General features: G+C 40.3%; 1 protein-coding gene across 1 annotated transcript; it reads left to right on the forward strand.

The window, feature by feature from the left end:
- Positions 1 to 18,938: 18,938 nt before the first annotated feature.
- Positions 18,939 to 25,507, forward strand: si:dkeyp-59c12.1 (Ras-related and estrogen-regulated growth inhibitor-like protein). The gene is made up of 5 exons (XM_050073305.1): positions 18,939 to 18,959; positions 22,503 to 22,638; positions 22,720 to 22,773; positions 22,853 to 22,929; positions 24,417 to 25,507. The coding sequence occupies exons 2-5, from the start codon at positions 22,590 to 22,592 to the stop codon at positions 24,840 to 24,842; spliced, it is 606 nt and encodes a 201-aa protein (XP_049929262.1). The 5' UTR covers positions 18,939 to 18,959; positions 22,503 to 22,589; the 3' UTR covers positions 24,843 to 25,507.
- Positions 25,508 to 25,739: the final 232 nt, after the last annotated feature.

Raw genomic sequence — 25,739 nt, forward strand, 5'->3', positions numbered from 1 at the left:
TCCAGAAGATGTAAGTGTGTAACAGTATTAATAGAGGCTAGCAGTGGGGCAGTATTTTGTAATGGCCTTTTTACTTGCTCCCAGCAGAATCTTTAGTAGGATACTGTAGTGTCATAACCAAACCTGCTTCATACACCTGTTTGAGTAAAAAGCACATTTCATATATAAATATACTTCTCATCATTCATTCATTCGTTTGTCCGTAACTGCTTATCCTGTTGGCTGCTGACATTGGGCGAAAGGCGGGGTATACCCAGGACAGGTCGCCAGACTATCACAGGGCTGACATATAGAGACAGACAACCATTCACACTCACTTCCCGAGCGCGGCACCGCTGCTGCTCACCGCTCCCTCAGGGGATGGGTCAAATGCGGAGAACAAATTTCACACACTCAGGTGTGTGACAATCAGTGGAACTTTACCTTTACCTTTACCTTTACATTCACACCTACGGGCAATTTAGAGTCACCGATTAACCTGCATGTCTTTGGACTGTGGGAGGAAGCTGGAGTACCCGGAAAAAACCCACGCTGACACAGGGCGAACATGCAAAATCCGCACAGAAGGGCTCCCCCGCCCCTGGAAAAGTCATGGAAAAGTTTAGAAATGTTTCCATGAAAATGTGTTGGAACCCAATTTCTCATTTTGTTTTTACTTGTGTGATTTTATTTTTATACATATTTAATCAGCTCTGTTGGAAGGAACCTGAGACCCCAGATTTTCCATAGCAGTGACTTGAACATATTAAGGTTTGCAGCAAGAACAGTCTTTGGACTGTGGAGACTTTGACTGGAAATGTGTAGTTGTTTCCTTTATGACCAGTATTTTTCCTGCACAGCTTCAGTGTAAGAAAGGAGCCATAAACCATCACATTCACAAACCAACAGTGTCTCTGACTTCTCATGGTTCACTGCATGTTTGGTCCCACACAGGGGTTCACCTCCAGTCAAAAGGCTCAGGACAGTCTCTCCCTGTCTGTCTGTTACCTGCAGCTGTCAGGAGTAGTTTCTGTCTCTGTCTCTAACACTGAAACCTCAAACTCAAACATGACCTGCAACAGAAACATCTGCAGCTCTCTGTCTTTCACTCACTGAGGAGGCTTCCATAGCAAACACGCTTTTTCAAAGAAAAGTCAAATTATTGTTTCACAGTCCTCTCCTCGTCTGTCATTAGATCTCGGCATCCATCCCGAAAAATCTTCAGCCTTTCTCTTACACCACGGCGGTTGCCATGGAAACGGTTCCGGGAGGATACTGGGCAGCGGGAGCAGTGCAGAGCGACTTCCTGCTTATGTTGTGAACTTTTCAACAGCTTTAATTGGGAATGGGATCGTGTGAGTTACTGTAAAAACACAGCGGTCACTGTGAGTGTTGATGCTGCATCTGCATCAAAAAGATCTGGTTTTTGATCAACATTTATTTATCCAATTATAGCTAAGACTGTTATTGATCATAGGTGTAGGGCTGCAATAGTGAAGCATGCCCTGTGTTATATTCCAGAGCTCAAGGTGGAGTCCACAAAGGGTATGTTTTACCTGACTAACAGTCCAAAAAATCCAAAGCTGTTCTGATAAGAGATAAGACACATGCATTAAATATGGCTTAATAATATTTCAAACACAAGTACACAAATCATGCAGCTTCACTATAACTCGCAGCCTTCACAGACAAAGAATTTGTCTTCTGCTGGACACATTTTCCCCACAAATACAACATGCTAATGTTTTTAGCACAAGCGTATGGCACTTTACATTGTATAAACTAGCTTAGCAGTTAGCTGACTTTTCCTCTACTCATATGAAACCAGGGACAACAGCAACATAACAAAGGTGACATTACAAAATTCAGCTCCATTACAGCTCACAAGATTCACTGACAAAACAACTGTCTTATACTAAACATGTTTTCCAAACAAATATGACATGCTAACATTATTAACAGAAGCCTATGGCATTTTACATTGTATAAATTAGCCTAGCAACTAGTGGAGATTTCCTTTGCTCATATGAAGCCAGGTTAAATCACACACAAGACTTAAAATGCTATTTTGTGGAGGCTTTATTGTCTTAAGCATTTATTGTTTCTTATCTGTGAAATAAAAGTAAATAAAAGCTTCATTGAGGGAAATGGTTTCAGCTTACAGAAACAGCCAGGTCTGTATCGCTGCGACGTGTAGTTATATTTCTGGGTAGATGCACGTCAGGGTAGGTTATGGTATAACCCTGCATTTGCAGAGCGCAGTGATCTGGTGGGATAATAAGATACCCCGAGCTCTGTAAGATATGACGGAGCCTGACCATTTAGGAAAAGGATTTTAAATTCAATTCTGGATTGTACAGGGAGCCAGTGCAGAGCAGCTAAAACAGGATAATATGATCTGTTTGCTTAGTTCCCGTCAGTGCACGTGCCGCAGCATTCTGGATCAGCTGGAGGGTCTTTAGAGACTTGTTAGTGTTAGCTGATCATAAGGAATTGCAGTAATGATAATGGTCATCATATGACAGTGGTGCTGATCTTTTTATGGTTGCCTTATGTTGTCTATTTCTACCTAAATTACATGTGTTACGTAAAGACTACATGGTAGCTTCTTTAATATGTAGGCATTAATGCAAATTCTTTCCGAAAGCTGAGCTGAACTCGCCTGTATTCCTAAAAAGAAACAACAAACAAAGACAAGTAATTGATATTTATTATATTATATACTGACCTTGATTATTCTGGTTCAGTTTCACAGAGGCATGATCTGTCCCCCCTGTGGGAGTGTTTAGACAGCATCCTTCAGCTCTGCTTTGATGGATATAACTTGAGAGTAGATAGATAGAGAGTGATGAATGATATAATGTTTGTCCTGCTTTGTGATGGTGATATGATGAAGATCTCTTGATAGTTTGAAATGTTGCACAACTTAAAATTGCTGGGAGCTTGTAACACAAGGTGCAAATCTTTTGTTTGATTATTTATTAAAGGTCCAGTGTGCAGGATGTGGGGGCATCTATAAGTAGAGTTGATATATTATATGTGTTTTTGTTAGTTTATTATCACTTGAAAATAAGAATTGTGTTTTCGTTACCTTAGAATAAGCCCTTTATAGCTACATACAAAGCAGGACCTCTTCCATGGAGTTCATTATGTTCTACAGTAGCCCAGAATGGACAAATCACTGCTACATGCCATAAATCCTACATACTGGGCCTTTAACTTCAGCCAGTCTAATTCTCCACCGCCAGTTCTGTCACTGTTATGTAACCTGAAGACACAACTCTGACTGAAACGACTGCAGTCACTCCTCACTTTTTTTCATCCAAAAAGTGTTGTACAGTCAGTTCTGACAGCCTCAGACTGAAACCTCTATATGAAGCTCCCTATAAATTCCACTGCATGTTCAGACAGCGACAGCGTCTTCCTTCATCCAGAGACCAAAGCTGTCTCATTGAGGCCGATGCCCAGCCAGTGTGTCCTCAGGCGCTGCATCGCTCAGCCGTGCAGCGCAGCTGAGCTGGAATTTCACCTGGAGGGAGCAGCCTCTGCAGAGGACAGCGCTTACTTAAAACTCACAGATACTGCGAGGAAATATTTGTTGGAAAATTCCCGACATGGCTCCTGCAGTGTCAAGTCTCCCTCGGATGATTTACAGGAGGACTTACGTAGTGTTCAGTTTCATCATGTGCCAAGCAAAACAACACAGTACTGCTTGAGCTGCTGATATGAAACCTTGTATGAAGGAGCCATCTGTGTTAAATGTTTGATTCTTACTTTTAACTAGATTCATATTGTGGCACTTCCCAGACTTTATAACCCACTGTTCTTTTCTCAATAAGAGATCAGAGTTTTCATCCTTCATCGCTCACGACACTGACAAGAGGAAGAGTAATTGAGAGGTCAGACTCCAACAGTGCAGATTTGCCTACCAATCTTTAGTGCCATAATCCATTTGCGTACTTGGAAGTGACCAGAAGTGAAGTAACACCTCAAAGTCAATGTTCTCCTCAGACATCAGCAGAGATCTTCGGGGCACATAAATACTGCATGAACGCAAGGACACTGAAATGGCATTTGCAGCTTCAACGGGGAGTTACTAAAATGTCACGCGGCACTTTTTTTTCCCTGATTGTGTCCTGTCTAAATATAGCGTGCTGCTGTCTGTTCCACATTTTAAACCATTTCATGCTGCTGCTCCGCTGTCTATTTTTACACCAATATCAATAGAGAGGGCAGCGTGTGGTTTTAAAATAGAGTAATATCGTCTGCGCTGCTGGGGAGAGGGTTTTAAACATAGCACGGTAAAAGCAACATGGTCCAGTTTCCGCCCTGGGGTAAATAAAGCCGAGGGATACGTGTGTTTATTTCCAGATGCAACTTTGCCTTATGAAGCTGCTGTTCACTCCGCTTTAATCCAAATGATCTTTCCTGGAAGGTGATATTAAAAACAGATTGACAGAGAAGTTACTCCACCCAGCAGAGGTGGCATCCTCAAAAGCACAGCTACATTTTTGTCTGCGCCATTTTAAACACCAGCCCAACCTGCTTCATGGGAATGGCACATGAATGCAATCATAGAGAGGAAAAATGCAAAGCTGTTAAAACCAGAAAGACGAGTCTGATGGCACACAAACAAAGGGGTGAGCGAAGGCAAAGCACTGTGGGCTAGCTGAGCATGGGAATGCACATACTCAAAGTTTTGAGTTACAAGTGGGGTGAGATGGAAACAATGGCAGGACAGAATAGATCACCCCGGGGAGGACATTTCAGTCAGACTTCGACTAGTCACTGTGATATTGTTTGTGCGCTTTTTTTCTACTTTAGCCTCCGTTTGTCTGTCAAAATAATATTTGCAAACAGGAACAACTTGCTCCCAAAGCGAGAAAACACAGAGCCGAGCCACTGTGATGTCATTAACATGTGCAACCTGGAGCACTTTGTTGACTCACGTTCAAGCTTTTGTGACCTTAACAACCCTATTTTATAGCTTCATAATGATGTGAAGCAGACATGTACAAATATCCTCTGAAAACACCCCAAAGTGCTGTCGCAGGATAATCCCATGTTTGCTGTACAAATTGAAGTGTCACAAGGCTGAAGGCAAACAGATCTGAACACTAACACTCAGGAGGTTTAACAGCTTATGAGAATTATTGTATCCTGAGTTAAGAAGTTTAAGATAAAGAAAACCTTACATTAGCAGCAGTCACATGTCTCTGGATCATTTTCTTTCTACAGTTGAGACCAGACTCATTGTGTGTGTCCTAAAGGGACACTTATGTACAGTCAATATGTTTTTATGTGATGTTTGTTTAAAAATAATCACCTTATTTCCCATGTAATCATGAGTCTGGTGGTAGTGAATGAACACCTGTAGCTCTGGGACCCTTATGATTTCTGTTTTACATTAATGATTTTGAGTTTGTAAATTTTCTTTTCCCATTTTGTTTGCTGATGATATCAACATGACATACTGAATTACACACTCTAGTAGATAACACAGATGAGTACATGGTGAGAGCTGCAAGATGATTTTAACTCAAAGCACTGTGTTTTATATATTGATTTGTTTTTAATTTGTGTTGTCCATTGATTTGTCAGCTTTGTTGAGCAGTTGAGGGAAAGTCTGTCTATGCCTGAAACATTTCTTTGTTTTTTAATTGACTATCTGGATGTTATGCAGTTTTGTTTCATTGTCACCCTCATCATGTCATGTGGTGTGGAGAAGATGGACCCAAACACAGGAGACAGTAGACCACAGGAGCTAACAAAAAAACAAAAAAACCCACTCTTTATTCCAAGAAACTGAACATCACACAACCAAATCAAGGATCCAACAAAGACTGAACTGAAAACAAGGACTTAAATACAAACTAGTCTCGTGGTGGAGCTCAGGTGAGTGGAATAAAGTGATGAGACAAAAGAACAAGTGGGAAGCTGATAGTGATAATGAGGCGAACGCAGGGCAGGTGTGCAGAATGAAAATGAGGGAAAGGCACTAACTGGGAGATTAAGAACAGGTGAGTGAAACTAATCAAGGCAGGGCTGACAAAGACTAATGCGCAAAGATGAAAAAAAGCAGACATAACACAGGGAGTGAATATACAAAATAAAACAGGAAACAGCTTAAACATGAAACAAGAAATAATACAAGCAGAAAACCCAACAAACAAAATCCTGGAGATAAGACTACAAACTAAAAAACCCTGGATCATGACACATCAGGCCTGATGGCAATGTAAAAGAGGTCGTTTGTAGTGATGAATCTACAGGAGATTTTCATCATCAAGCAAGTTTCAGCTCAGAGAGTGTTAGTAGTTCGTCGATAGAGAGTAGTGAAAAGCTTTTTTAGTTATAAAGTTTGCGAATGGACCACACTTACCACGCAACAGGAGAGAATGAACCCACAAAGAAGACGCAACTTCACTCCTTGTGATGCACTCTCTGCGGCGCTTTTCCTCCTGATGATATATCTCCACAACGATGGTAGCAGTAGCACCGAATCCCATTCTGTGCATTCAGCCTCTCTTCTCGCCCGCTCAGCATCAAACACATGGAGTTCCTCATCTGTATGCTCCGGCTCAAACAGGTATGGCTCTGGGTCTGTGTCCGCTACAAGAAACTCTTCAAAATCGCGTTCAAAGTCGTCCATTGCAGCTACTATAGTCCGGAGATATCGCTAGGCTAAATAAACAGCTGAGCTCTGTTTACCGGCTACGCTGTCAGTCAGTGTGCGGGCTGGAGATTGGTGGAGCAGAGAGGGGAGGGGGTCCCCACTCGGTATGGTAAACGAGTATGTGTGTATGAAGTGTGTGTGTTACGCTAGAAGAGTCAGAGTTTGGGACGGAGTCTTTTACCCCCTGGAGTGTTACCGGAGGTTTTGGAGTGCTCAAATAAACGGGCCTTTTTCCCGAACGTTCCTCTGGTCTCCTGCTTGTGAGGGATTCATTACAATATCGTAACATGGTTTAGATTTCTACATAAATATTCACCTCGTCACTAGATAGACCTACTCCTGAAAAACTCATGCGCAAGGCTTTTTGTCCCTACGAGGCCACCGTCATTTACCCGACAGGAGGGGTGAGCGAGTGAGCCCTGCAATCTAGAATTTGACCACTGATGTCACTGTTTTCAACCCATTTTACACACTGGCCCTTTAAAACGCTGTTGTACACAACCTGCCAGCACCAAACAGCAGACAGCTACAGTTTACGACTAGCTGGTGAACATAGTGGAGCAATTAGCAGCTAAAGCGCCTGGCATTTCTCTCAGGATGTGGTGGAGACCAAAAATAGAGCTAAAATAGAATGAATATTGGACATTGATCAGTTGGACAGAGACACAACTTCATATGTCTCTCTGTGTCTGCTGGATGTATAAATTATCAACAGTTTGCTTTGTTCGACACATCGACTTAACAACAAGTTAACAACTTGTTTCAGCTCCAGGTTACAAGTTACCTGACTAAGGCGTAGCCCACACGGACATGGGTAGTTTTGATTAGCGGGGTTTTTCTCCTCCTTTGCTCCATCCACAGACAAACATAAAAAAAAAATCCCTGTCCACATGCAAGAACACAACTGAGGTGCTGTAAAGAGCATGCCAAACCAACATCTGATGATATAACCACAACTCTAAATCCACACAAAGAAGAAAACGAAGATGTTGGCCAATCAGCAGCCTGAGAAACAGCTGTTATCAGAAGGCCACCTGCAGCAGTGAAGAGGAACTTTACATTCATGTGTAAATATGTAAAAAGTCCTGTTAGCAAGGTTAGAACCATTTTTGACCACGTCCGCTATTGCTCGAAATGCTGCCTCATTTGTGATGCCCCAAAAAGGAGATAACCGTGCAAACTCTGACGTCCGTTTACCCGGTCTACATGGCAACACTGAAAACAGAGCTTCTGAAAATCTTCACCTTGGACAGAGTCTTACAAAAGGTTTGTTTTAAGTTATCTAAAATGCAGTTTGCGTGTGGATGAAAGGCCAAAAACACACACAAAAAGCTATGATTATAAAAATACCTGCCTACGTGAAGTAGGCCTGAAAGGGTTCTAAAAACCTGAAGCAGAAATAAAGAGAACACAGTTCTCACCAGCTGTTTAAGAGTAGAGGGTTAAAAGCTCCCAGTGCAAGAAGTATATGTTGTGTCATGTGACTTCTTTTGAAATGTGAATTACCACAGGCCTATAATCCCTTTAATTAAAGCCTTCTCTCTATGGCTCAGCTACAACTGGCAACTACGGGGGAACAGACCCATAAATCAAACGTCGCCATTCTGGACTTAAAGGAGAAGTTAAAGCAAAGCTTTGTTTAAGATGGGTGGGGTTATCCACATGGTGGGATTTGACAGCCACCCATATGAGAAACAGTAACCAGCATACATCTGCAGCGTGGCCTTAAAGCATGAAGCAGTCGGTAGTAACAGCGAAGCAGTTTTGCAGGCTTCATCCCTTCACTCAGCAGATTTCATCGCTCCTTTTGCAAGAGAGATATTTTAGTCGCTGACATTTTGATTGTCAATGTTTGGCATGTGGTGGGCTGATAATTCACGTTGAAAAGCTGACTAATTGGACACCACATCCAAAAGGCTCTCTGTCACTGGAGGCTGTCCAGAGTTAAGATGATTTCATGCAAGTGAAGAGATAATTCACTTGCACATTTTGCTCAGCACAGCATAAGATATTCATGTGACTTTCCCAGCCTCAGTGGCACTCCTAGTCTCAGTGTAGTATCACTTTAATTTGATATTGTTAAAACCACTGTACGCAACGCTTTTTGTGATTTTAAGACTAGACTGAAATTTGTACTCTGTAATCCTGACTCTAAACAAGACCAAAAGGAGAGCTAGACTGGAAAGAGTCAAGTACATAGACAGGGTTGTGTCTCCAGTCTGTCTCAAGCACATTTACATACGGTAAATGTATGCAAATACACAGGAAGCTACTCAGTGTGTATTTACCTGTCTGCCTCCACAGTCTGCAGCATCACAGGAGTAATGTGATTCTCCACTGAATTCCAGGTTTACTAAGAAAAAATCAAGACCTAGAGAAAATACCTTTACTAAAATGGTAAATGTTATCCTGTTTGATTTTAAAGCAATTAAAGAAATACACTCCTTGATTTTGTCACAAAGTGTCGTCAGCTCCCTGCTGATCAGTTTAAAACTCACAACACTTCTCAGTTGAGCTGAAGAATATCAGCTTAGGGGGAAATACTTTTAATTGGAGGCACTGTTTGTGCCATAAGAAAATATGTGTATCTTTAAACCAGCTTAGTTGTTGAGGTAAAAAACAAACATTCACTTAGTTACACATCCTGCAGACATGGAGCAGCATTACCATGCATTCGGAGTTGTGTTTCTGGACACAGGGTGAATGTAACTCTAATACTTGCTCTCCTTTTAGCTCTGTTCTGGTCTCCACCAACTCCTAAGGGAAATATATATCTTAAACTGCTAAATGCGCCACTGTGTTCACCAGCTATCGCGAACTGTGTTTGCTGTTTGATGCAGGGCAGGCAGTGTACAGTGGGGTTTATCAGAGCTTTTTCACTTTACACGGCTGCCTGCTGGAAATGACGCTGATGAGAGCTGTGAGAGTCAATCAAAACAGTAAAGATGCTGGCTGTAAAACTAAAACAATGAGTTAAAAGATGCTTAAACACTGTGTCGCACTGATGGGGACTGTAGATCATTACATGGCAGTTCATCACTAAAGCAACTGCTTTCACATTACAGATTAATCTTGCCATTGCTAATAATAAAAAATAGGGCTGCTCCAGACTAAGAATTTTCCTAGTTATCAATAGTCGTCATTTAGGGCCATTAGTCGACTAATTGCCCGCATGTTTACGATATTAAGTTATTTATTAAATTAGGCCTATATGTTTTGGGTGGGGCAACACAATGGTTTGAGTTCAAGGTGTAAGAAAGAATAGTATCAGTAACATTGTTAACACTGCGCTACATCACAGAGAAATACAAAACCGTACTAATGAACCTTCATTAATATAGGCCTATATTTTATCTACAAGTGCACGTCACACACTGAGCGAGCCGCCTGTTAATGACGCTGTCGGCAAAGCAGTAATAATTGTGCTAAGTGGCTAATGGGCATGTAGCTACTTACGTGTTTCAGATGATACGTCATGTTTGTAGTCGACCAATGAAGATGGGTTTACATATCACCATGGATTCGTCCTTCACCTTCTCAAAATGATCCCACACTTTGGATTTCCTGCCCGACATGTTATTAACTAGCCTGTGTAATAACCGCAGGTACCAGCCCTGGAAATTAACGTGACACCTGTCTGACTGCTGAGCGTGGCCACTTCCTGTGTCTGTCCTTTCAAATTAAATTCCCACATGGTCCAGTCATATAGGTTTTGATTTATTTTGACATGGCACAGCTCCTAATAGAGTTTCCCAATTTTTGGGACAGAACTAGATGACACTCAGCTTGTGGTGCTGAAAGTGCCAAAAAAACCCAAAAAAAAACAAATAAAATCGATAGATAGATAGATAGATAGATAGATAGATAATCCTTCATGCTTTTAGATCCAATAAAGCTAAAATAGTGAATGTTTTGCTTAATGTAGTGCTGTTTTATCTGTAATTATATTTCTAACAAAAAGTCATTTAGGTGTGGAGCACACTGAGCAGCTCTCTTGCCCTGGGGCACAAACTGAGAGGAAACATGGGAGAGATGGTGAGGACATTATGTGAAATTCAGAAGAGCCTCCAGGGACCATTACAAACCACTTACCATATTTATACCATGAAATATTCAGGCAGCACTTTTCCCAGTAAGCACACAACCCATTCTCCAAGTCAAATGCAACCAAACTAAAGCAACATGTGAACATATGGTAGCTTGACAAACTCAGCCGCAGTGGGACAGCAGCAGCCTCGAAAATCTGTTTTCTTCATTGAGGACGTTGGCAAAGTGGAGTCACTGCTGTGTATGTGCCTTTAAATCACATCTCTGATATGATGTAGGGGGATTTAATATGATAATATCTGCAGGGACAACAAATCAAATTTGTTATGTTTTCAATCAGATGCATGAAAAAACAGAGTCAGGGACATTGTAAAGGCTTACAGTTGTTTAGTAACTGCTAGATTTTGTTTGGAAAGGCCTCCTTCCTCCCCTTTGGCTGCCAATGCTGGCAGGGGGAGAGGAGGAATTATTTCAGTCTCTGTATATCAAGGCTGGTGTGCCCTGGTCGCTTTTCCTCATCCTGTAATTCTGACGGTGCGAGTCTGAAAGCTTCCTTCCTGTCTGGGAAATGACATGCTAATGGCCTGCTCTTCCCTCTCCTTTAGTCCTGTATCACAGCTGTCTAATGAGAGCATCAGTGTATAAGTGGCCGCTGATGATGGATGCCTTCAGTTTTATCAGCTGCAAGCAACTGATTAGTTATGAAGAAATTATCTTTTTGCCATGGACTGAAATCTTAATCTGTCTTTGTCTGCACATGTCCAAATGTAGATTTCTGCTCTGCATCCTTTAGTTATAGACATATCGCCATTGACAATCTCATTGTTTTGTAAAATGCAGATTAAAAAGGCACTTTCAGTCTAAAGTTTGCTGTTCAGTGTGCACATAGCTGTGTATCTGTGTTGGTCAGTCCAGACTGAAATATCTGATATCATTATATTGTGTACAAACATTCATAGTTGACAGAATATTAATCCTACTGACTTTGCTGATCCTCCGACTTTCCCTCTTGCACCACCATGAGGTTGGCGTTTGTAGTTTTGAGTGAAATGTCTCAAAATTACTGGATGGTTGGCCATGTAATTACGTTCACACATCCACGTTCCCCTCAGGATGAATAGTTATAACTTACCAAACACCTGCAAAACTAATGACACTCCCATCAGCCTCAGTTGTACTTTGTGTTTAGTGCTGCTTAGCAAATGTTAACATTTAGCTCAAAGCACTGCGGTGAGCAACAGTTGATAACTTTTTGTCATATTACCTGAAACTGTCACTATATTCTGACAGTAGTACATAAGACAGATAATCCATGCAAAAATCATGTCCCTCTGGCTCTTCTTAGTGCTTCTAATGACATTTGTAAGAATCTACCTTGCCTGAACAAAAACAACCAATCAGAGCCAGTAGGAGTCTCTAAGGCGGAATTTATACTTTGAACTGACGCCGTAGCTATAGCATAGGCTCTGCGTCAATATTGAGCTTATACGTCATAACCTACGCCGTACCCTGATGTGCACCTCCCCGGAAATGTAACTACACCTTGCAGCGACGCAGACCTGTCTATTTTTGTAAGCTGACACCATTTCCCTCAGTGGAAACAAATCTTTTATTTACTTTAATTTCACAGATAACAAACAATAAATTGTGAAGACAATAAAGCCTCCACAAAAATAGAATTTTAACTCTTGTGTGTGATTTATCCAGCAGGGATTTATAATTAGGGAATTATCCTGGCTTCATATGAGCAGAGGAAATCTCCGATAGTTGCTTGGCTAATTTATACAATGCAAAATTCCATAGGCTTGTGCTAATAACGTTAGCATGTTATATTTGTTTGGAAAACGTGTTTAGTACAAGACAGTTGTTTTGTCGGTGAACTTTGTGAGTTGTAATGGAATGGCCAAATTATGTAACGTTACCTTTGTTAAATGTTGCTGTTGTCCTTTGTTTTCTATGAGAAGAGGAAAAGATCGCTAGTTGCTAGGCTAATTTATACAATGTAAAATGCCACAGGCTTGTGCTAATAACATTAGCATGTTGTATTTGTGGGGGAAATGTGTCCAGATAAATAAAGACAATTGTTTGTCTGTGAATGTTATGGTGCAGCTGATTTGTCCACTTGTCTCTATCAAGCCATGTTTAATGTGTGTTTAATGTGTGTTTTAGGTGTGTTTTGAATCAACTAAACTTTACAGCACTTCACAGAAACCCTGCCACAGACTAGTGTTTTGGAGGTGTAACTGCAGTGTGACCACCACACAAGTATAAATGCTCATAATGTGCGTAGGCTACAGTGTAGGGTCTGCTGCACGAGTATATATCCTGCTTAAAGTGAATCACCGCTCGTGCGTACACCCAGGGGGGGACTTACCATTAGGCAAAACTAGGTGGTTGCCTGGGGCTCCAAGTTTCTGAGGGCCCCATAAAACTCCTCATACACTTATGGTTAGAGTTTTTACTTGAGAAAAGAGGTAGTGGTGTGCTCAAGGACCCATATTGTCCAAAAACTCAAAGAAAAATGCAGGTGCTCTTGAAGAAGAGGGCTCAAAATCTTACCAAGGACGAAAAAACAAACTTCAGGCACTCTTGCATGGAGCAGGGAAAGAAAAAGGGTAGCTTGATTACTTCATTAAAAGCCTTTATTTTATTATGGCTTTTACAAAGACACTTAAGAATACCTTTTTAAGTGTATTTGTACAATAAGGATTGAAAACAGGGATGAATAAAAGGATCTGGAGGGCCCCATGCCTGTCTTTGCCTTGGGCCCCAAAATGACTAAATCCGCCCCTGCGTACACCATGGAACCCCTGTCCCTCGCACATGCTCTCACTCAGTCAAGCTCAACATCTTCAGCTCGCAGCTTCAGGAGAAGCCTTGCAAACACAATGGCTGAGAACCAATCACCAGCAATTAAAAAAAACACCCATCCCTTCTTTGCCAACAAAGCGTACACAACAAAGACAAGAAGAAAACCAACTATGAAAAGTTTTAGCTTGCTTTTTGTCATCAGTTTGCTTGTGTTTACTTGTCTTTGCTGTGTATGCTGTTATTGGCAATGCAGCATGTGCACAAGCAGAGGCGGACACTGCCTCAGTGACTACTTCTGGTTCTTATTGGTTGTTTTCATTCAGGCATGGTGGATTCTGGCAAATACCATCAAGAGCACTAAGAGAATCCAGAGGAACAAGATTTTCCACTGATTACCAGAACATGTTGTCAGTTTCAGAAAATATGTCAGAAGTTACCAACTGTTGCTTTAAGAACGACCTCTCAAAGTTTTGGATCATTATCAATGGACTCATTAATCTTACCAGTCCTGCAGAATTAATCTAAATTCACTGTTCTTGTTCCATACTTAGTACATCTACATGCATGGTCTCAGTTGAAAGGTAACAACAACAGTCAGAATCGTTGTTAGTGCCTCTGTCATTGAGTTATACAAGATCAACACACTGAAATAAAACGTTTTTTTGTTGTTGTTTTATCTTTGCCTAGATATTGCCTTGAGAAAAGATGCTGCAAAGATCACAACTGGGACATATTAGCTGGAAAACACGATGGGACAATAGCATAAAGCCTTACCCAGTCCATATTCAAAGCAGATAACCACATGACAGAGAATGCAAATTTCGCATGTGTTTCCAAGGTTTTGCACAGGCGCTCTAAAAAAAAAGAAAAAAAAGAGGGTAACACAATGTACTGAATGTGTGAACATGAGTGAAAAACCAAGCAACAAAGACAGAAAAGGTTTTTCCTTACGACAACAGAGGAACCATTTGTGTATCATTTCTGTACATTTGTAAAAGTCTATGATGAGAATAAGGGGTTAAAACTGCTGTGAAGCTTCAGAGTGTCATTAACTACAAGACCTATGAGCCACTGGGCCAGTCACTAGCTACAGACTGACTCTGATGGCGCGTTCCAGGCAACCTGTAACTCATGTTTTTACAACCTTCGACCTGTGAAAGTGCACTGGAACGGCAGTCAAACCCGTAACTTACCACCCGTGAACTCGTACCAGATCGATGTACTCCTAGTTACGCTTTCTGACGTCACACAGCCCTCTAAACCAGTTACTTTACACCTCTAAACAACAATGGCAGCCCTATGCATGCGGTGTTGATGCAGGTGATACACGGTGAGAAATAGACATAAAATAATAATGCTAACGCATTATTGGCAGCCGCTCTAACAGCTAGTTTCCAGTGCAAGAATAAATCAATACAAAATACATTTCCAAACACACAGATAACGTAAAATAAAAAGTATAATAGCATCTGTGACCTTATGCGCCATTTCTCCTCCTCCGTTTCGCTCAAATGAGCAAGGAACCGGCACCTTTGGCGATAGAAGTGATCGTAAACAAACATAAACCCCGCACGGTCTGCCATGTTGCTTTGAGAGTTTGGCGTGACTTGCCTGGAATGCTATGAAGTCGTGAGTCTTGTCTTGAAGTGGTGACTTATGGGCTCAGAAGTAAGGCAGGCCTTTCATTTTAACACAGGCCCTTGTTGGCTATTGAGGCCTTACTGACAGCATGGAAGCTCCTATTGACTCAAGTGAGGTGTCAATCAAAAGGTCAGGGTTTAGCCACCATTTTGATACAGAGCATTCAGCAATATTTACATACAAACTGGTGTTATTGTGCTCTGTGCTGGTGTTATGTGCAAGACATGAATGGCTGATGTGCAGTACTGTTATTTGTGGTATGTGTTTTTATGTTGTATGCTTAATTTCCTCTGGACTATTATTGTAAGGCAGCCATACTTGTGCAGCTCCTGAGTCCAAGATGAATTCCCCTACAAGGACAATAAAGTATATCGAATCGTACCGTACCGTATCGTATCGTATCGTATCGTATCGTATCGTATCGTATCGTATCGTATCGTATCGTATGCAATCGTGTTGTATATTATAGACAATATGTTGAGAGATATGAGCGTTTGAAACGATGCAGTGGCAGTTTATGGATATTTATGGATGTAATAATGTGTTTTGACTGAATATTTCACTGGATTTAGATCATCTGGACTTTTGGGAGTGCATGACCACTGTTTTTGTTGGCATGATATCAATCTGTGGATTACCATAATGCATAGTAGGTGAGTTTGTTTGTAGTATGTGTCTGTTTGTTTGTCTGTCTGACAGAAGCATTCAATGAATCGGCTGTGGTGGTTGTAACTTAAAATGGTCTGCATGATTCGAGCCACAAGGAGCATAGCTTTCAAACAATCGGTCATACGAGTAAATTATTTAAATTACAGCAGGATGTTTATATATCATAATAATCAATTAAAAACTGCCGAGGACCTGCAGCCGGGACTTCGGATTGTTAAGAGGTTTTTAGCTCCGTGTAATGTGAAAGGGGTCACTTGCACTGATGAACCCACAGAGAATTGTCATCTGACTTTAAAGTTCCCCTCAGCTCTACAAACCATTTTAGAGTCTTCTACCTTCTTGTTTTGGTATTAGCAATAAAGCTCTGATAAACCCACACTTCCTGCTCAGCTCCAAACAGGCAAACAAAGTTAACAACTAGCTGGTTGGTCATTGAGGAGCATTTAGCAGCTTGAGGAGAGGGCGAAAGACCAAAACTGAGCAAAAAGAAAGCTGAATACTGGACTTATATTTGTGAGGTGACTAGAAACAAACCTTCAAATGAATGCTAATGTTGTTTTTCTGCTAGATGTGTAAATATGCAACAGTTTGCTGACACATTTGACAACTTTATAAAGTGAGAATTTGACAAAGTTTTTGCATTAACAGTTTTCTGCTGCATAAATAACACAGCTTCGATATAGCTGAGCACAGAACACTGAACACAGTGTCACTGACACTAACTCGTATGTGCACCAGTGTTACATGAACATGAACTCAGTGGGAAGCAATCATCTGTTGGATGCAAAAATATCTGTTTATGGTGACAGGAAGATGCATGTTGCAGAGACTAAATACATTCAGCAGTCAAGAGGTTCTGTCTTTAATGTATAAGCGTCAGCAGTCAGCGTTCCTCATCTTCTCAGAGAGGTGAAACATATTTCCAGATGGTACAAACCATCGTACAAACGTGCTCTCTACACTTTAAATATGTGAAATCTGAATGTGCATTACAGGCATCCTTTCACACACATATATTGCATAATAGTTTTAAATTGAGCTGAACATGAATGTAAATTTAATGTGTGCACATCTCTGACAGGCTGAGCGTCGTACTACTGCCTCCCTTCAGTTCAGTTTTATCCTTCTCTCGTTAAAGTGGCACATTTCAAACAGAATTGCAAATCGAGTGTAAATTCAAACAAGGCCTGCCATCTGACGTCTTTTATCGAGAGGATAGTTTTCAGTTTATTTCCTTATCTCGGCCCTGAAACAGGGAAAAGTGGAATTATCACACACATACAGTGAGTGTAAGTTAAGTCCGTAAGAAGATTTATTTGCATAAGCACACGCAGCCAAAGCAGCTTCCTGTGAAACAGCTTTTGATGAAAAGACCTTGTTGAGAGTATATAACGACTGTACCTCTGAATTTCGGAGACGTTTGTGTCTTTATTCCTCTAATTTATTACCAAAATATGAATTTTAATGTACTAATAAATATGTTTGGTATTAACCTAAATACCCACAGTCATACCTGAGTCTTTTGAAATGATTAAACCCCCAAAATGTCTCTCTTTTCAAAGTCACAGAGGAATGTAAATGAATTATGCAACATAAAAGATAAAGATGTTTTGCTTTATTAAATCCTTAAAATGTCACCTTTAAAATAGTCTTTGATGCTGCATCATTGATGAACACATCACATGGTCACAATCTCTTGGCAGCGAAGTTTGTCATTTAACATAATTTTCTCCCTTTGGCATCGATTATGTTCGCTGTGGTGAAGGAACAAGAGCGGAGACAAAGAGATTCAGAGCTGATAAAGAAGTAAATAATGTCGTTCTGTAAAGCTAAAACTCTGTTGTGTTGTTATGCATCTATTAAGATAAATCAGGTTTAAAGTGTCCAGGTTTAATAGACTATTATAAGGTGAGCATTTCTGTTAAAAATAGCCTAAATTAATCACTTATGGATTCATTAATTTCCCTGTTTTGGTTGCGTATTCATTTGTTTTGAGACTGTTTCCCTCTCAGTTGAATGCCATGGAGCCGAAAATGTTTCTCACCACTGTGGTGCCTCTGCAGCTGCACAATATGAATTTTCATGAATGTGGCACCTTCGCTGGCCAAGAAACTTAATGTGCTTCGGATAACTGTGATGAATTTCACACAGACGCGTCATGATGATAAAGGTTGTCGATGCTGGAGAGTGTGGTTTTTTCAAACCATTGCAAAGCTTCGTGACTTGATGATAAATGTTCATACTCTCGACTGTGAGTTGTTTTACAGGGTTATGTGTATCATGTTTTTATGAACAAGGTATCAGTTATGATGCATTTGTTTATGATGTGACGTGTATATGTAGATATGAATGTAATATATATCAAGGCCTTACCTGGTTGTTTACATGAGTCAGTGTCACACATGCTAACACTTATTTACTTTGTAAATAAGGCCTCAAAGCCTTCAGTGGCAAGTGACATACCTGATGGCTCATGGGTCTTGTAGTCAATGACACTCGGAAGCTCTGCAGCAGATTTTACCCCTTACTGTCATCATAGACTTTAATGAATGTGCATAAATGATAAACAAATAGCTCCTCTGTTGTCTTAAGGGGAAAACTATTGTAGCAATTTATGTTTTCTAAGAGTGTTTTTATCAACAAGCTTCTAAATAGACATTTCCATCTGTGTTGATCTCTTTTTTTTGCCAGAAAATTTGATAATTCTGGCATTTATATGTTTTATATGTATCATATCAACATTTGTAAAGTAATACATGAGCTGACATTGTCATTGGAAGGTGGACGTGGAGGGGAGATGGCGTGACACCTAGTTGGGATGCCTGCCAAGCTGTAGACCATTGTTCCAGGCAAACAAACAAAAAAGAAAAAAAAAAAAGAAAAAATGGTGGAGATTTAGCAAGTCATTGCTGGGTTTCCATCAGCCTTTAGGCACCAAACGAGGGAGTTGTGATGCCACTCAGTGCTATTTTTCTGGCAGCTTTTAGGCATGTGAGCATTTGTTTTTTCATGAGACATCCCTGCTTTTCCTGCAGGGACTTTGGCCCCCAAGCATGGTTTTCTAAGCCAGCGGTTCCCAGCTGGGGTCCTGATTTCCAGTTTAATACATTTCAATCAGGAGAAACAGAAGAATGAAGTAAGGATGATATTTTATATAGAATATGAGTGTACAGATAAACAGACAATTTGTGCTGATCAAGATTTAACAGAAGTCTTTGGTGCTTGGTCACCAGAGGGAGATATTTTGTGATCGAGGGTCATCTGAGTGGCAGCAGGATAAATGCCCCCCAGACACTGGTGGTAGTGGTGGCTGCTGACTCTCAGGCTGATGAGGCTGATGAATCCGTAAAAACTTGGTGGTGATGGGGAGGTGGAGGGTCTGCACAACTGCAGCAAGAGAGAACTAGGGCAGAGAAAGAACCATATCTAAAATGAGGAGCAGTAAGATGATAGGCTGACAGAGAAGGTGTGTCGCCGTGCTATTGGTTTATTGAGAATCAGCTGAAAACAGCTGATGACTCAGCAAACAGACCCAGACAATCACTGTGCAAGGCGTGAACGGCTGGGTGAAAAAGAAACTTAGAGCCTGAGTTGTAGCGTCTTCCTGACTGAACTTTGGCTAGAGCTTCATTAAGCATCATACTCGCGTTTGGCCATGTTGTCGGGCTAGTTTGCTGTCTCTGTCAGGAAGTTGCCCATTTGTCACCAACTCTACAGCAGGAAGTGACACTTCAAAATAAAATGCAAATGTAACGTATTCATGGTTTGCACCGTATATACAATGGGAACAGCTAAATATTTGAAAAGCCTTCTTGGAGCCTCCAGTCTCAGAATAATCTTATTTACGTGAGATAACAGAGAGGAAATAATATCAGAGATGATGTAAGGGGTTTCTGTGATCTGGTTTTACTGCTGCAGCTTAAATAAGTGGCGACTGTCACAGAGGAGCTTCTCTTACTACATGACTGTAAAATGTGGAAGAAATCAGAGGTAAATAAAAGAAAAACACTGTTTTTTTTCTTTAAGGGTGTATCTTAATATAATACCTGATTTGTTCTTGTGCAATTGATACACAGCAGCATTTGCCACCAGGCAACATGTTTACATGCACACAAGAAACCAGGTTACTGGGAGAAATCAGATTAAAACAGGAAATTGTAGCCCACAGAGGAGTAAGTAAAGCTGGAAGAGATAAAAACAAATCACACACACACACACACACACACACACACACACACACACACACACACACAGGGAGGTGGGTTTTATACAGTCCAGCTCTGCAAACAGCCAATTATCTGAGGGTTTGTTTCTGTTCAGCCAATCCATGTCCAGCCAGCCTCCGCTGCCTTTTCTGGCTCCAGGAAGTAAAAAAAAAAAAAAAAGGTGAGCTGTTGTAAAAGACATTTATTGAAATCTACTTCCCCCTTGTGGTTACTCTTAATATTGCAGCAGCAAATAGAAAGAGCATAACTTGCTGGATTGGATAGAAGGTACAACTAAAAGGGGAAACCTGAACTTCAAAACCTGCAACTCCCAAATTGATTAACACCGAGACTAAAGTTATTCATGTTCCCTGGTGCTGTTAAAGGTTTCTATACAAAATTAGGTATATGCAGCTTTGAAACTGTACCAGATTTCAATTAATATAAGTTGAGGAACACATAATGCCTTTTCTGAATCTACAAGAAATACTAATCGCTTATTTAAGTGTTTAGTCCTGTAATTAATATAGTCAACAATGACTTATTTCATCGTCAGACATTTTATAGTCTCATACAGATACTGACTCTTAGCCTTAGAGCAACTTCTATTAATTGATTTTCTTCAGTGGTGGAGCAAGTGTTCAAGTTCTTTACTGAAGTAAAAATTGTGATATGATACTCCATTACCAGTGGAAATCCTGCAATAAAAATGTCACCTCAGTAAAAGCTTCTCAGCAAAATGTGCATAAAGAATCAAAAGTAAAAGTAGTGGTAAGTCAAAGCAGAAAAAGATGAGTGTTGTTACTGTTTAGTATATTATTATATTATAACTACTGATGCAACAATGTGGAAACAGCTTTTTAATTAAATGTTGTAGATGATCGATGTGGAGTTTTTTCTTTTACTGTTGTGTAGCTTAATCTATTACAGTTAATCATATCTTAAAAGGTGATCATGTGCTTCTGTGTAAAACCTTAATTTGTAAGAGAGCTTTAAATGTAGTGGAGTAAAAAATTTCCCCTAAACAAAATGGCATGGCATGAAATGAATAAAGTATTCTACAAGTGAAATGGTAGCTTACTTATGTCTGCAGAGGTGTATATTTCTGGGGATGGCCAGCAGGGGACATATCCCCCTTTAAAGCCCTTTTTACACAGAGATCGCACTATAGGGCCGCTACCTTCTTTATGATTCCTTTGCATTTTTACACAGAACCAAACCCAGGCCACCATTCTTCTTCTTCGAGTTAGCCGCCAATTGCTAACAGCTGCTTTTTAAATCTCCTGCAGTGTGGTCATCAACATAATACTTAACTACTAATACTTAGACCTGTCGTTCTCATTCGTGGACACCTTTTTTTATGCCATCTAGTGGTAGTAAGAGCACAATACACTAATCCATGTAAAAACAAGATGGCAGCCATTTCTACCAAGTCCTCCTACAGCTGATCCCGACATGAACTTTGATATGCCACCACCTTTTTACCAATTTTAGCAACAGTAACAAGCCAAGACACTGTTAATTAAAGAGTACTTGTTTGAAGGCATTGGGACTTTATATTGTCTCGTTTGAGGACATGGGGACGTTTTTTTTTTTTACCATTGACAATATTTAGTTTTTTATACTTATCAGGGCCTACTTATCCCAAATAGTGAGGAGAAATTGAAAATGCATACCAAACAAAAGTTCAGGTCTCAGGAGGTTAATCAAAACCTGACAACCCCTGACCCCAGGTCAAGTCTTTTCAGCTTTACACAGACCTTGTTTCAGGCCTGTTACTACCTCTGTTCCCGACTCAGAGGTGAGACAACTCTGTTCCCTCTTCCCACAATAGTACCTTATAGACAGCATGTCCAGGCAGCATAAGGGCATGCTATTGTAAAAGTGGCTGATATTAAGAGCATGTGCATTTTCCACACTTAATGCCTGATTTGTACTATTGTGATTCCCTTGTATTGTTTTGTTGTCTTATTTCTATGCACTTTGTGGAGCACTTTGTAACCTTGTTTAGGTGAGTGCTATACAAATAAATATTATCACATTATGGTATTACTTTTATTTTGACAAAATAAAAGCCATTTACACCATAAAGTGAGTCAGAAAAAGTAAAAACTGGTGCATTCAGTTTCACCAGAATGCAGATATTTTAGTGTTTAATGCTTAAAAGTTTTTGACAGAGGACCCCAAATGTGCCCCCCTCAGTGAAACCTACGCCCTTGTATGTGCAGTGCTACTTGAACAGCCTAAATGTGGCCTCAAAATGTCATAACAAAAACAAGCCTGTAGGAAAACGTGAGGAAATGTGTAACAACACGCATGGAATATCAGAGTGACACCAAAGCGTGTTTCATTCACCTGCTGACGCGTGTGCGAGACCACGTGAGGGAGACCTCGTTAAATTTCATGCTGCTGCTGTTGTTGTTGTTGTTATGGGTGATTTGTTTACCCCGCCCACCTGTGTGTCCTATAATAAGAGCTCCCAGCCGGCAGCAGTAGCAGCCTCCTCCTCCTCCTCCGCCTCACATGGAGCCCAGCGGCTCCTCTTTGCTGTCTCACTGAACATGGATGCCAACATTGTTGTTATGGGGACAGAAAGCGTCGGGAAGTCAGGTAAAAACTACACTCTGTTGCAGAAAAATACGTATATATGTGTTTCTGCTGCGCATGCGTTAAAATGTGTTTTCTTTCCAGCTCTGACTGTGCGCCTATTAACTCGACGCTTCATCGGAGAGTATGGAGATATTGGTAAGTTTCCAATCCGTCGTTTCAGTGCAGCCTTTTAACTTCATCTAACTTTACACTGACTTAACCTATTGTGTTGCAGAATCCATCTACAGTCACAGTTTTATGGTCGATGGGAGGGAAATCACTCTCAACATCTGGGACTCACCTTATTCTGGGGTAAGAAGAGACTTTATTAACTATCTGACAGGTGCCATCAGTGATTTCTGATCTTAATAATGGCGTTTTATTCTGCTCAGATATGTCCCAGTGGGTAATATATGGGTTTGTCAATATTATGATATGAGACTATATATCAGAATGTGGATATCATGTGTTGTCTTTTCCTGGTTTTTAAGTCTGGATTACAGTAAAATGATGTAGTTTTCTGAACTTCCCAGACTGCTCTAGCTGTTCGATTAGGCCTATTTGCCTTTATCCACTTAGTCATTAAATTTTAATTGTGTGAATACGTTGTGAAAGTACAAATGGTCAATCTTAAAATACTGTTGAAGTATCAAGAGGTCAAAAATATCATGATATTGGATTTTCTGCATATCGCCTAGCCCTATTCTCAAATCTTCAAAATCAAGTAAAAGTAAAAATACTCCAGTTCAAGAAAAGGATCTTGTTTCAAAATGTTACTTAAGTAAAAGTTCATCAAGATGTGGCTCATTCAAATATAAAACCTAAAAGTCCCCTTCATACTGTTATATTATTATCTATATTATAGTATTGTTTTAGTACTGACACTAAAGTGTGTAAGTGTCACATTAATGTGGGATGCAACTTTAACTGTACTCTTGGGTACTTTGTAGAGGTTGGGAAAAAATCGATACAGCATAGTAAAGCGATATTTTTGTGTGGCAGTATCGTATCATTACACTGACGCCAAGTATTGATTTTTCATTATATAAATCATTAATATCACAAAAACAAATTAAAGTTTTGGTAGCTTACTAGAATAATATAATCAGTTGCTTTTTCAGTTTACTAGATACATTTTGCTGCAATGAAAATGAAGTGAGATGAAAGTTTTCCTTTGGGAACATGATTTCCCGTTGAAAAAAGGTAATAAATAGCAGTACATTGCAATATATTTTATCGCAATACTCAGCATATCGCATCACGTTTAAAATCACAATAATATTGTATTGTGATTAAAGTATTGTGATAATATCGTATCATGGGGCCTCTGGTGATTCCAGCCCCTAGAACTTTGATCATCTAGAATATAAGTGTTATACATAAAATCTTAATCTGCAAAGTAACTAATGATAACAGCTGTTGTGCAGCAAAAAGTACAATGTTTCTGTCGGAAATATAGTGGCAGGAAGAATAAAGTAACATAAAATGGGAAAGTAAGCAACAGGCAGCAGGAATCTTTTTACTTAAAGAAGTGTTTCACAGCTGGAAAGATGGTTGTTTCATAAAACTATGCTGTTAATGCAGTAGAAAGACCCAAATTATTTTGATATTGCTGCTAAATGACCAGAAAAAACACAGGAAAATGGCTGTGATGAGACAGAGGGAAGTTTACCATAGTTCATTTACACATACTGCCCACAGTTATGATACAAAATCAGCAAAGTATCCCTTTAAAACAGTATTTGAGTACATGTATTTCATTACCTCCCACCATTAACTGACATGATGTGATTTCCCAGGATTTGTCTGAGGAGACGTCACTCTTTAAGAAGAAGGTCCAGTGGGCAGATGGCTACGTCCTCGTCTACAGCATCTGCGACAGGGCCAGTTTCAATGCCGTCAGCAGGCTCATTCAGACCATCAAGTCCACTAAAGACTACCTGAACGCAGACAAAGCGCCCATAGTAATTGTGGGCAACAAGAGGGACCTGCACCACAGGCGGACAGTGCTGAGCGAGGAGGGCCGGCTGCTGGCTCTCAACACGGACTGCCACTTCTATGAGGTGTCGGCTGCCGAGAACTACCACAGCGTGCTCGTGGTGTTTCACGGGCTGGTGGACAGGTTGAAGGACGCCAAGGTGACAACAAAGAGGCCTCTGGGGTTCAGGGGCATAGTGAAAAGCATGTCTGCGGTGTTTGCCCGGAGACGGACAGACTCCTTGTAGTAAGACTGTGTCAGAAGAGGGGGACGTTTCTATTACACATTATATGACTGGATGGATATCACAGTCTATCAGTGATATATCATCAGGTTACTGTGCCAAAGGTAATAATGAAGTTTCCTGAGGCAGAGATGGGAACTGCTTTTCACCAAGAAGTGTGGAAAGACTCCAAAGAAGAGACAAGCCATTAAGCTTCAGAAAACATGGAGACAAAATGTCACAGATGCTTTTTGGTGGCAGGTTTTGAGGTTAGCTGCCCTTCAAGCAACATGAGACTCTCTCTTATAGATACGTGACATGTAATATGTTCTTGTATGCAACAAGGTATGCAACATGTTTAAACTGTGGCTTCAGATTAGAAGAAATTCTATGCATAAATAAATTTGCCTTTACTCAAAGTGATGACCAAAGACTTAAAAAGCTCTTAAATTTACAAGTGAAACTTTTGTATCACTGGATAAAGTGACCAAAAAGTGTCCTGCTTAATTATGTGATTAATTCTTGAAAATAAAACGTACATATTTATATTTATTCAAGTCTGAACACTGTAAAGTAAAAGAACAAACTGTTTTCTATATTTATGAGCTCTCTTGTGTTTAATACATGAATTTTGGGTCATTTACTGAAATGTCTTGTTTGTCTAAACCTTGTTTTATGACTTCCAAGGATTGAAATAAATCATAAAATGTGATTTTCTCTTGTGTTGTTTTTAAAATTAAATGTTTGCTTTCTATTGACACATTCAATGGCTTGCTCAAGGGCACTTAAGCATGGTTGGATGCTGAGTGGATGAAAGATGGTCTCTTTACCGATTTCATCATCCCAAAACTTTGTCACACAACTCTACAGCCAATCAGTTTCTGCATCAACACGACCTCAAGAGATGATGTGGGATTTTTG

Source organism: Epinephelus moara, chromosome 20, assembly GCF_006386435.1.
Source record: "Epinephelus moara isolate mb chromosome 20, YSFRI_EMoa_1.0, whole genome shotgun sequence".
Classification (NCBI taxonomy): domain Eukaryota; kingdom Metazoa; phylum Chordata; class Actinopteri; order Perciformes; family Serranidae; genus Epinephelus; species Epinephelus moara.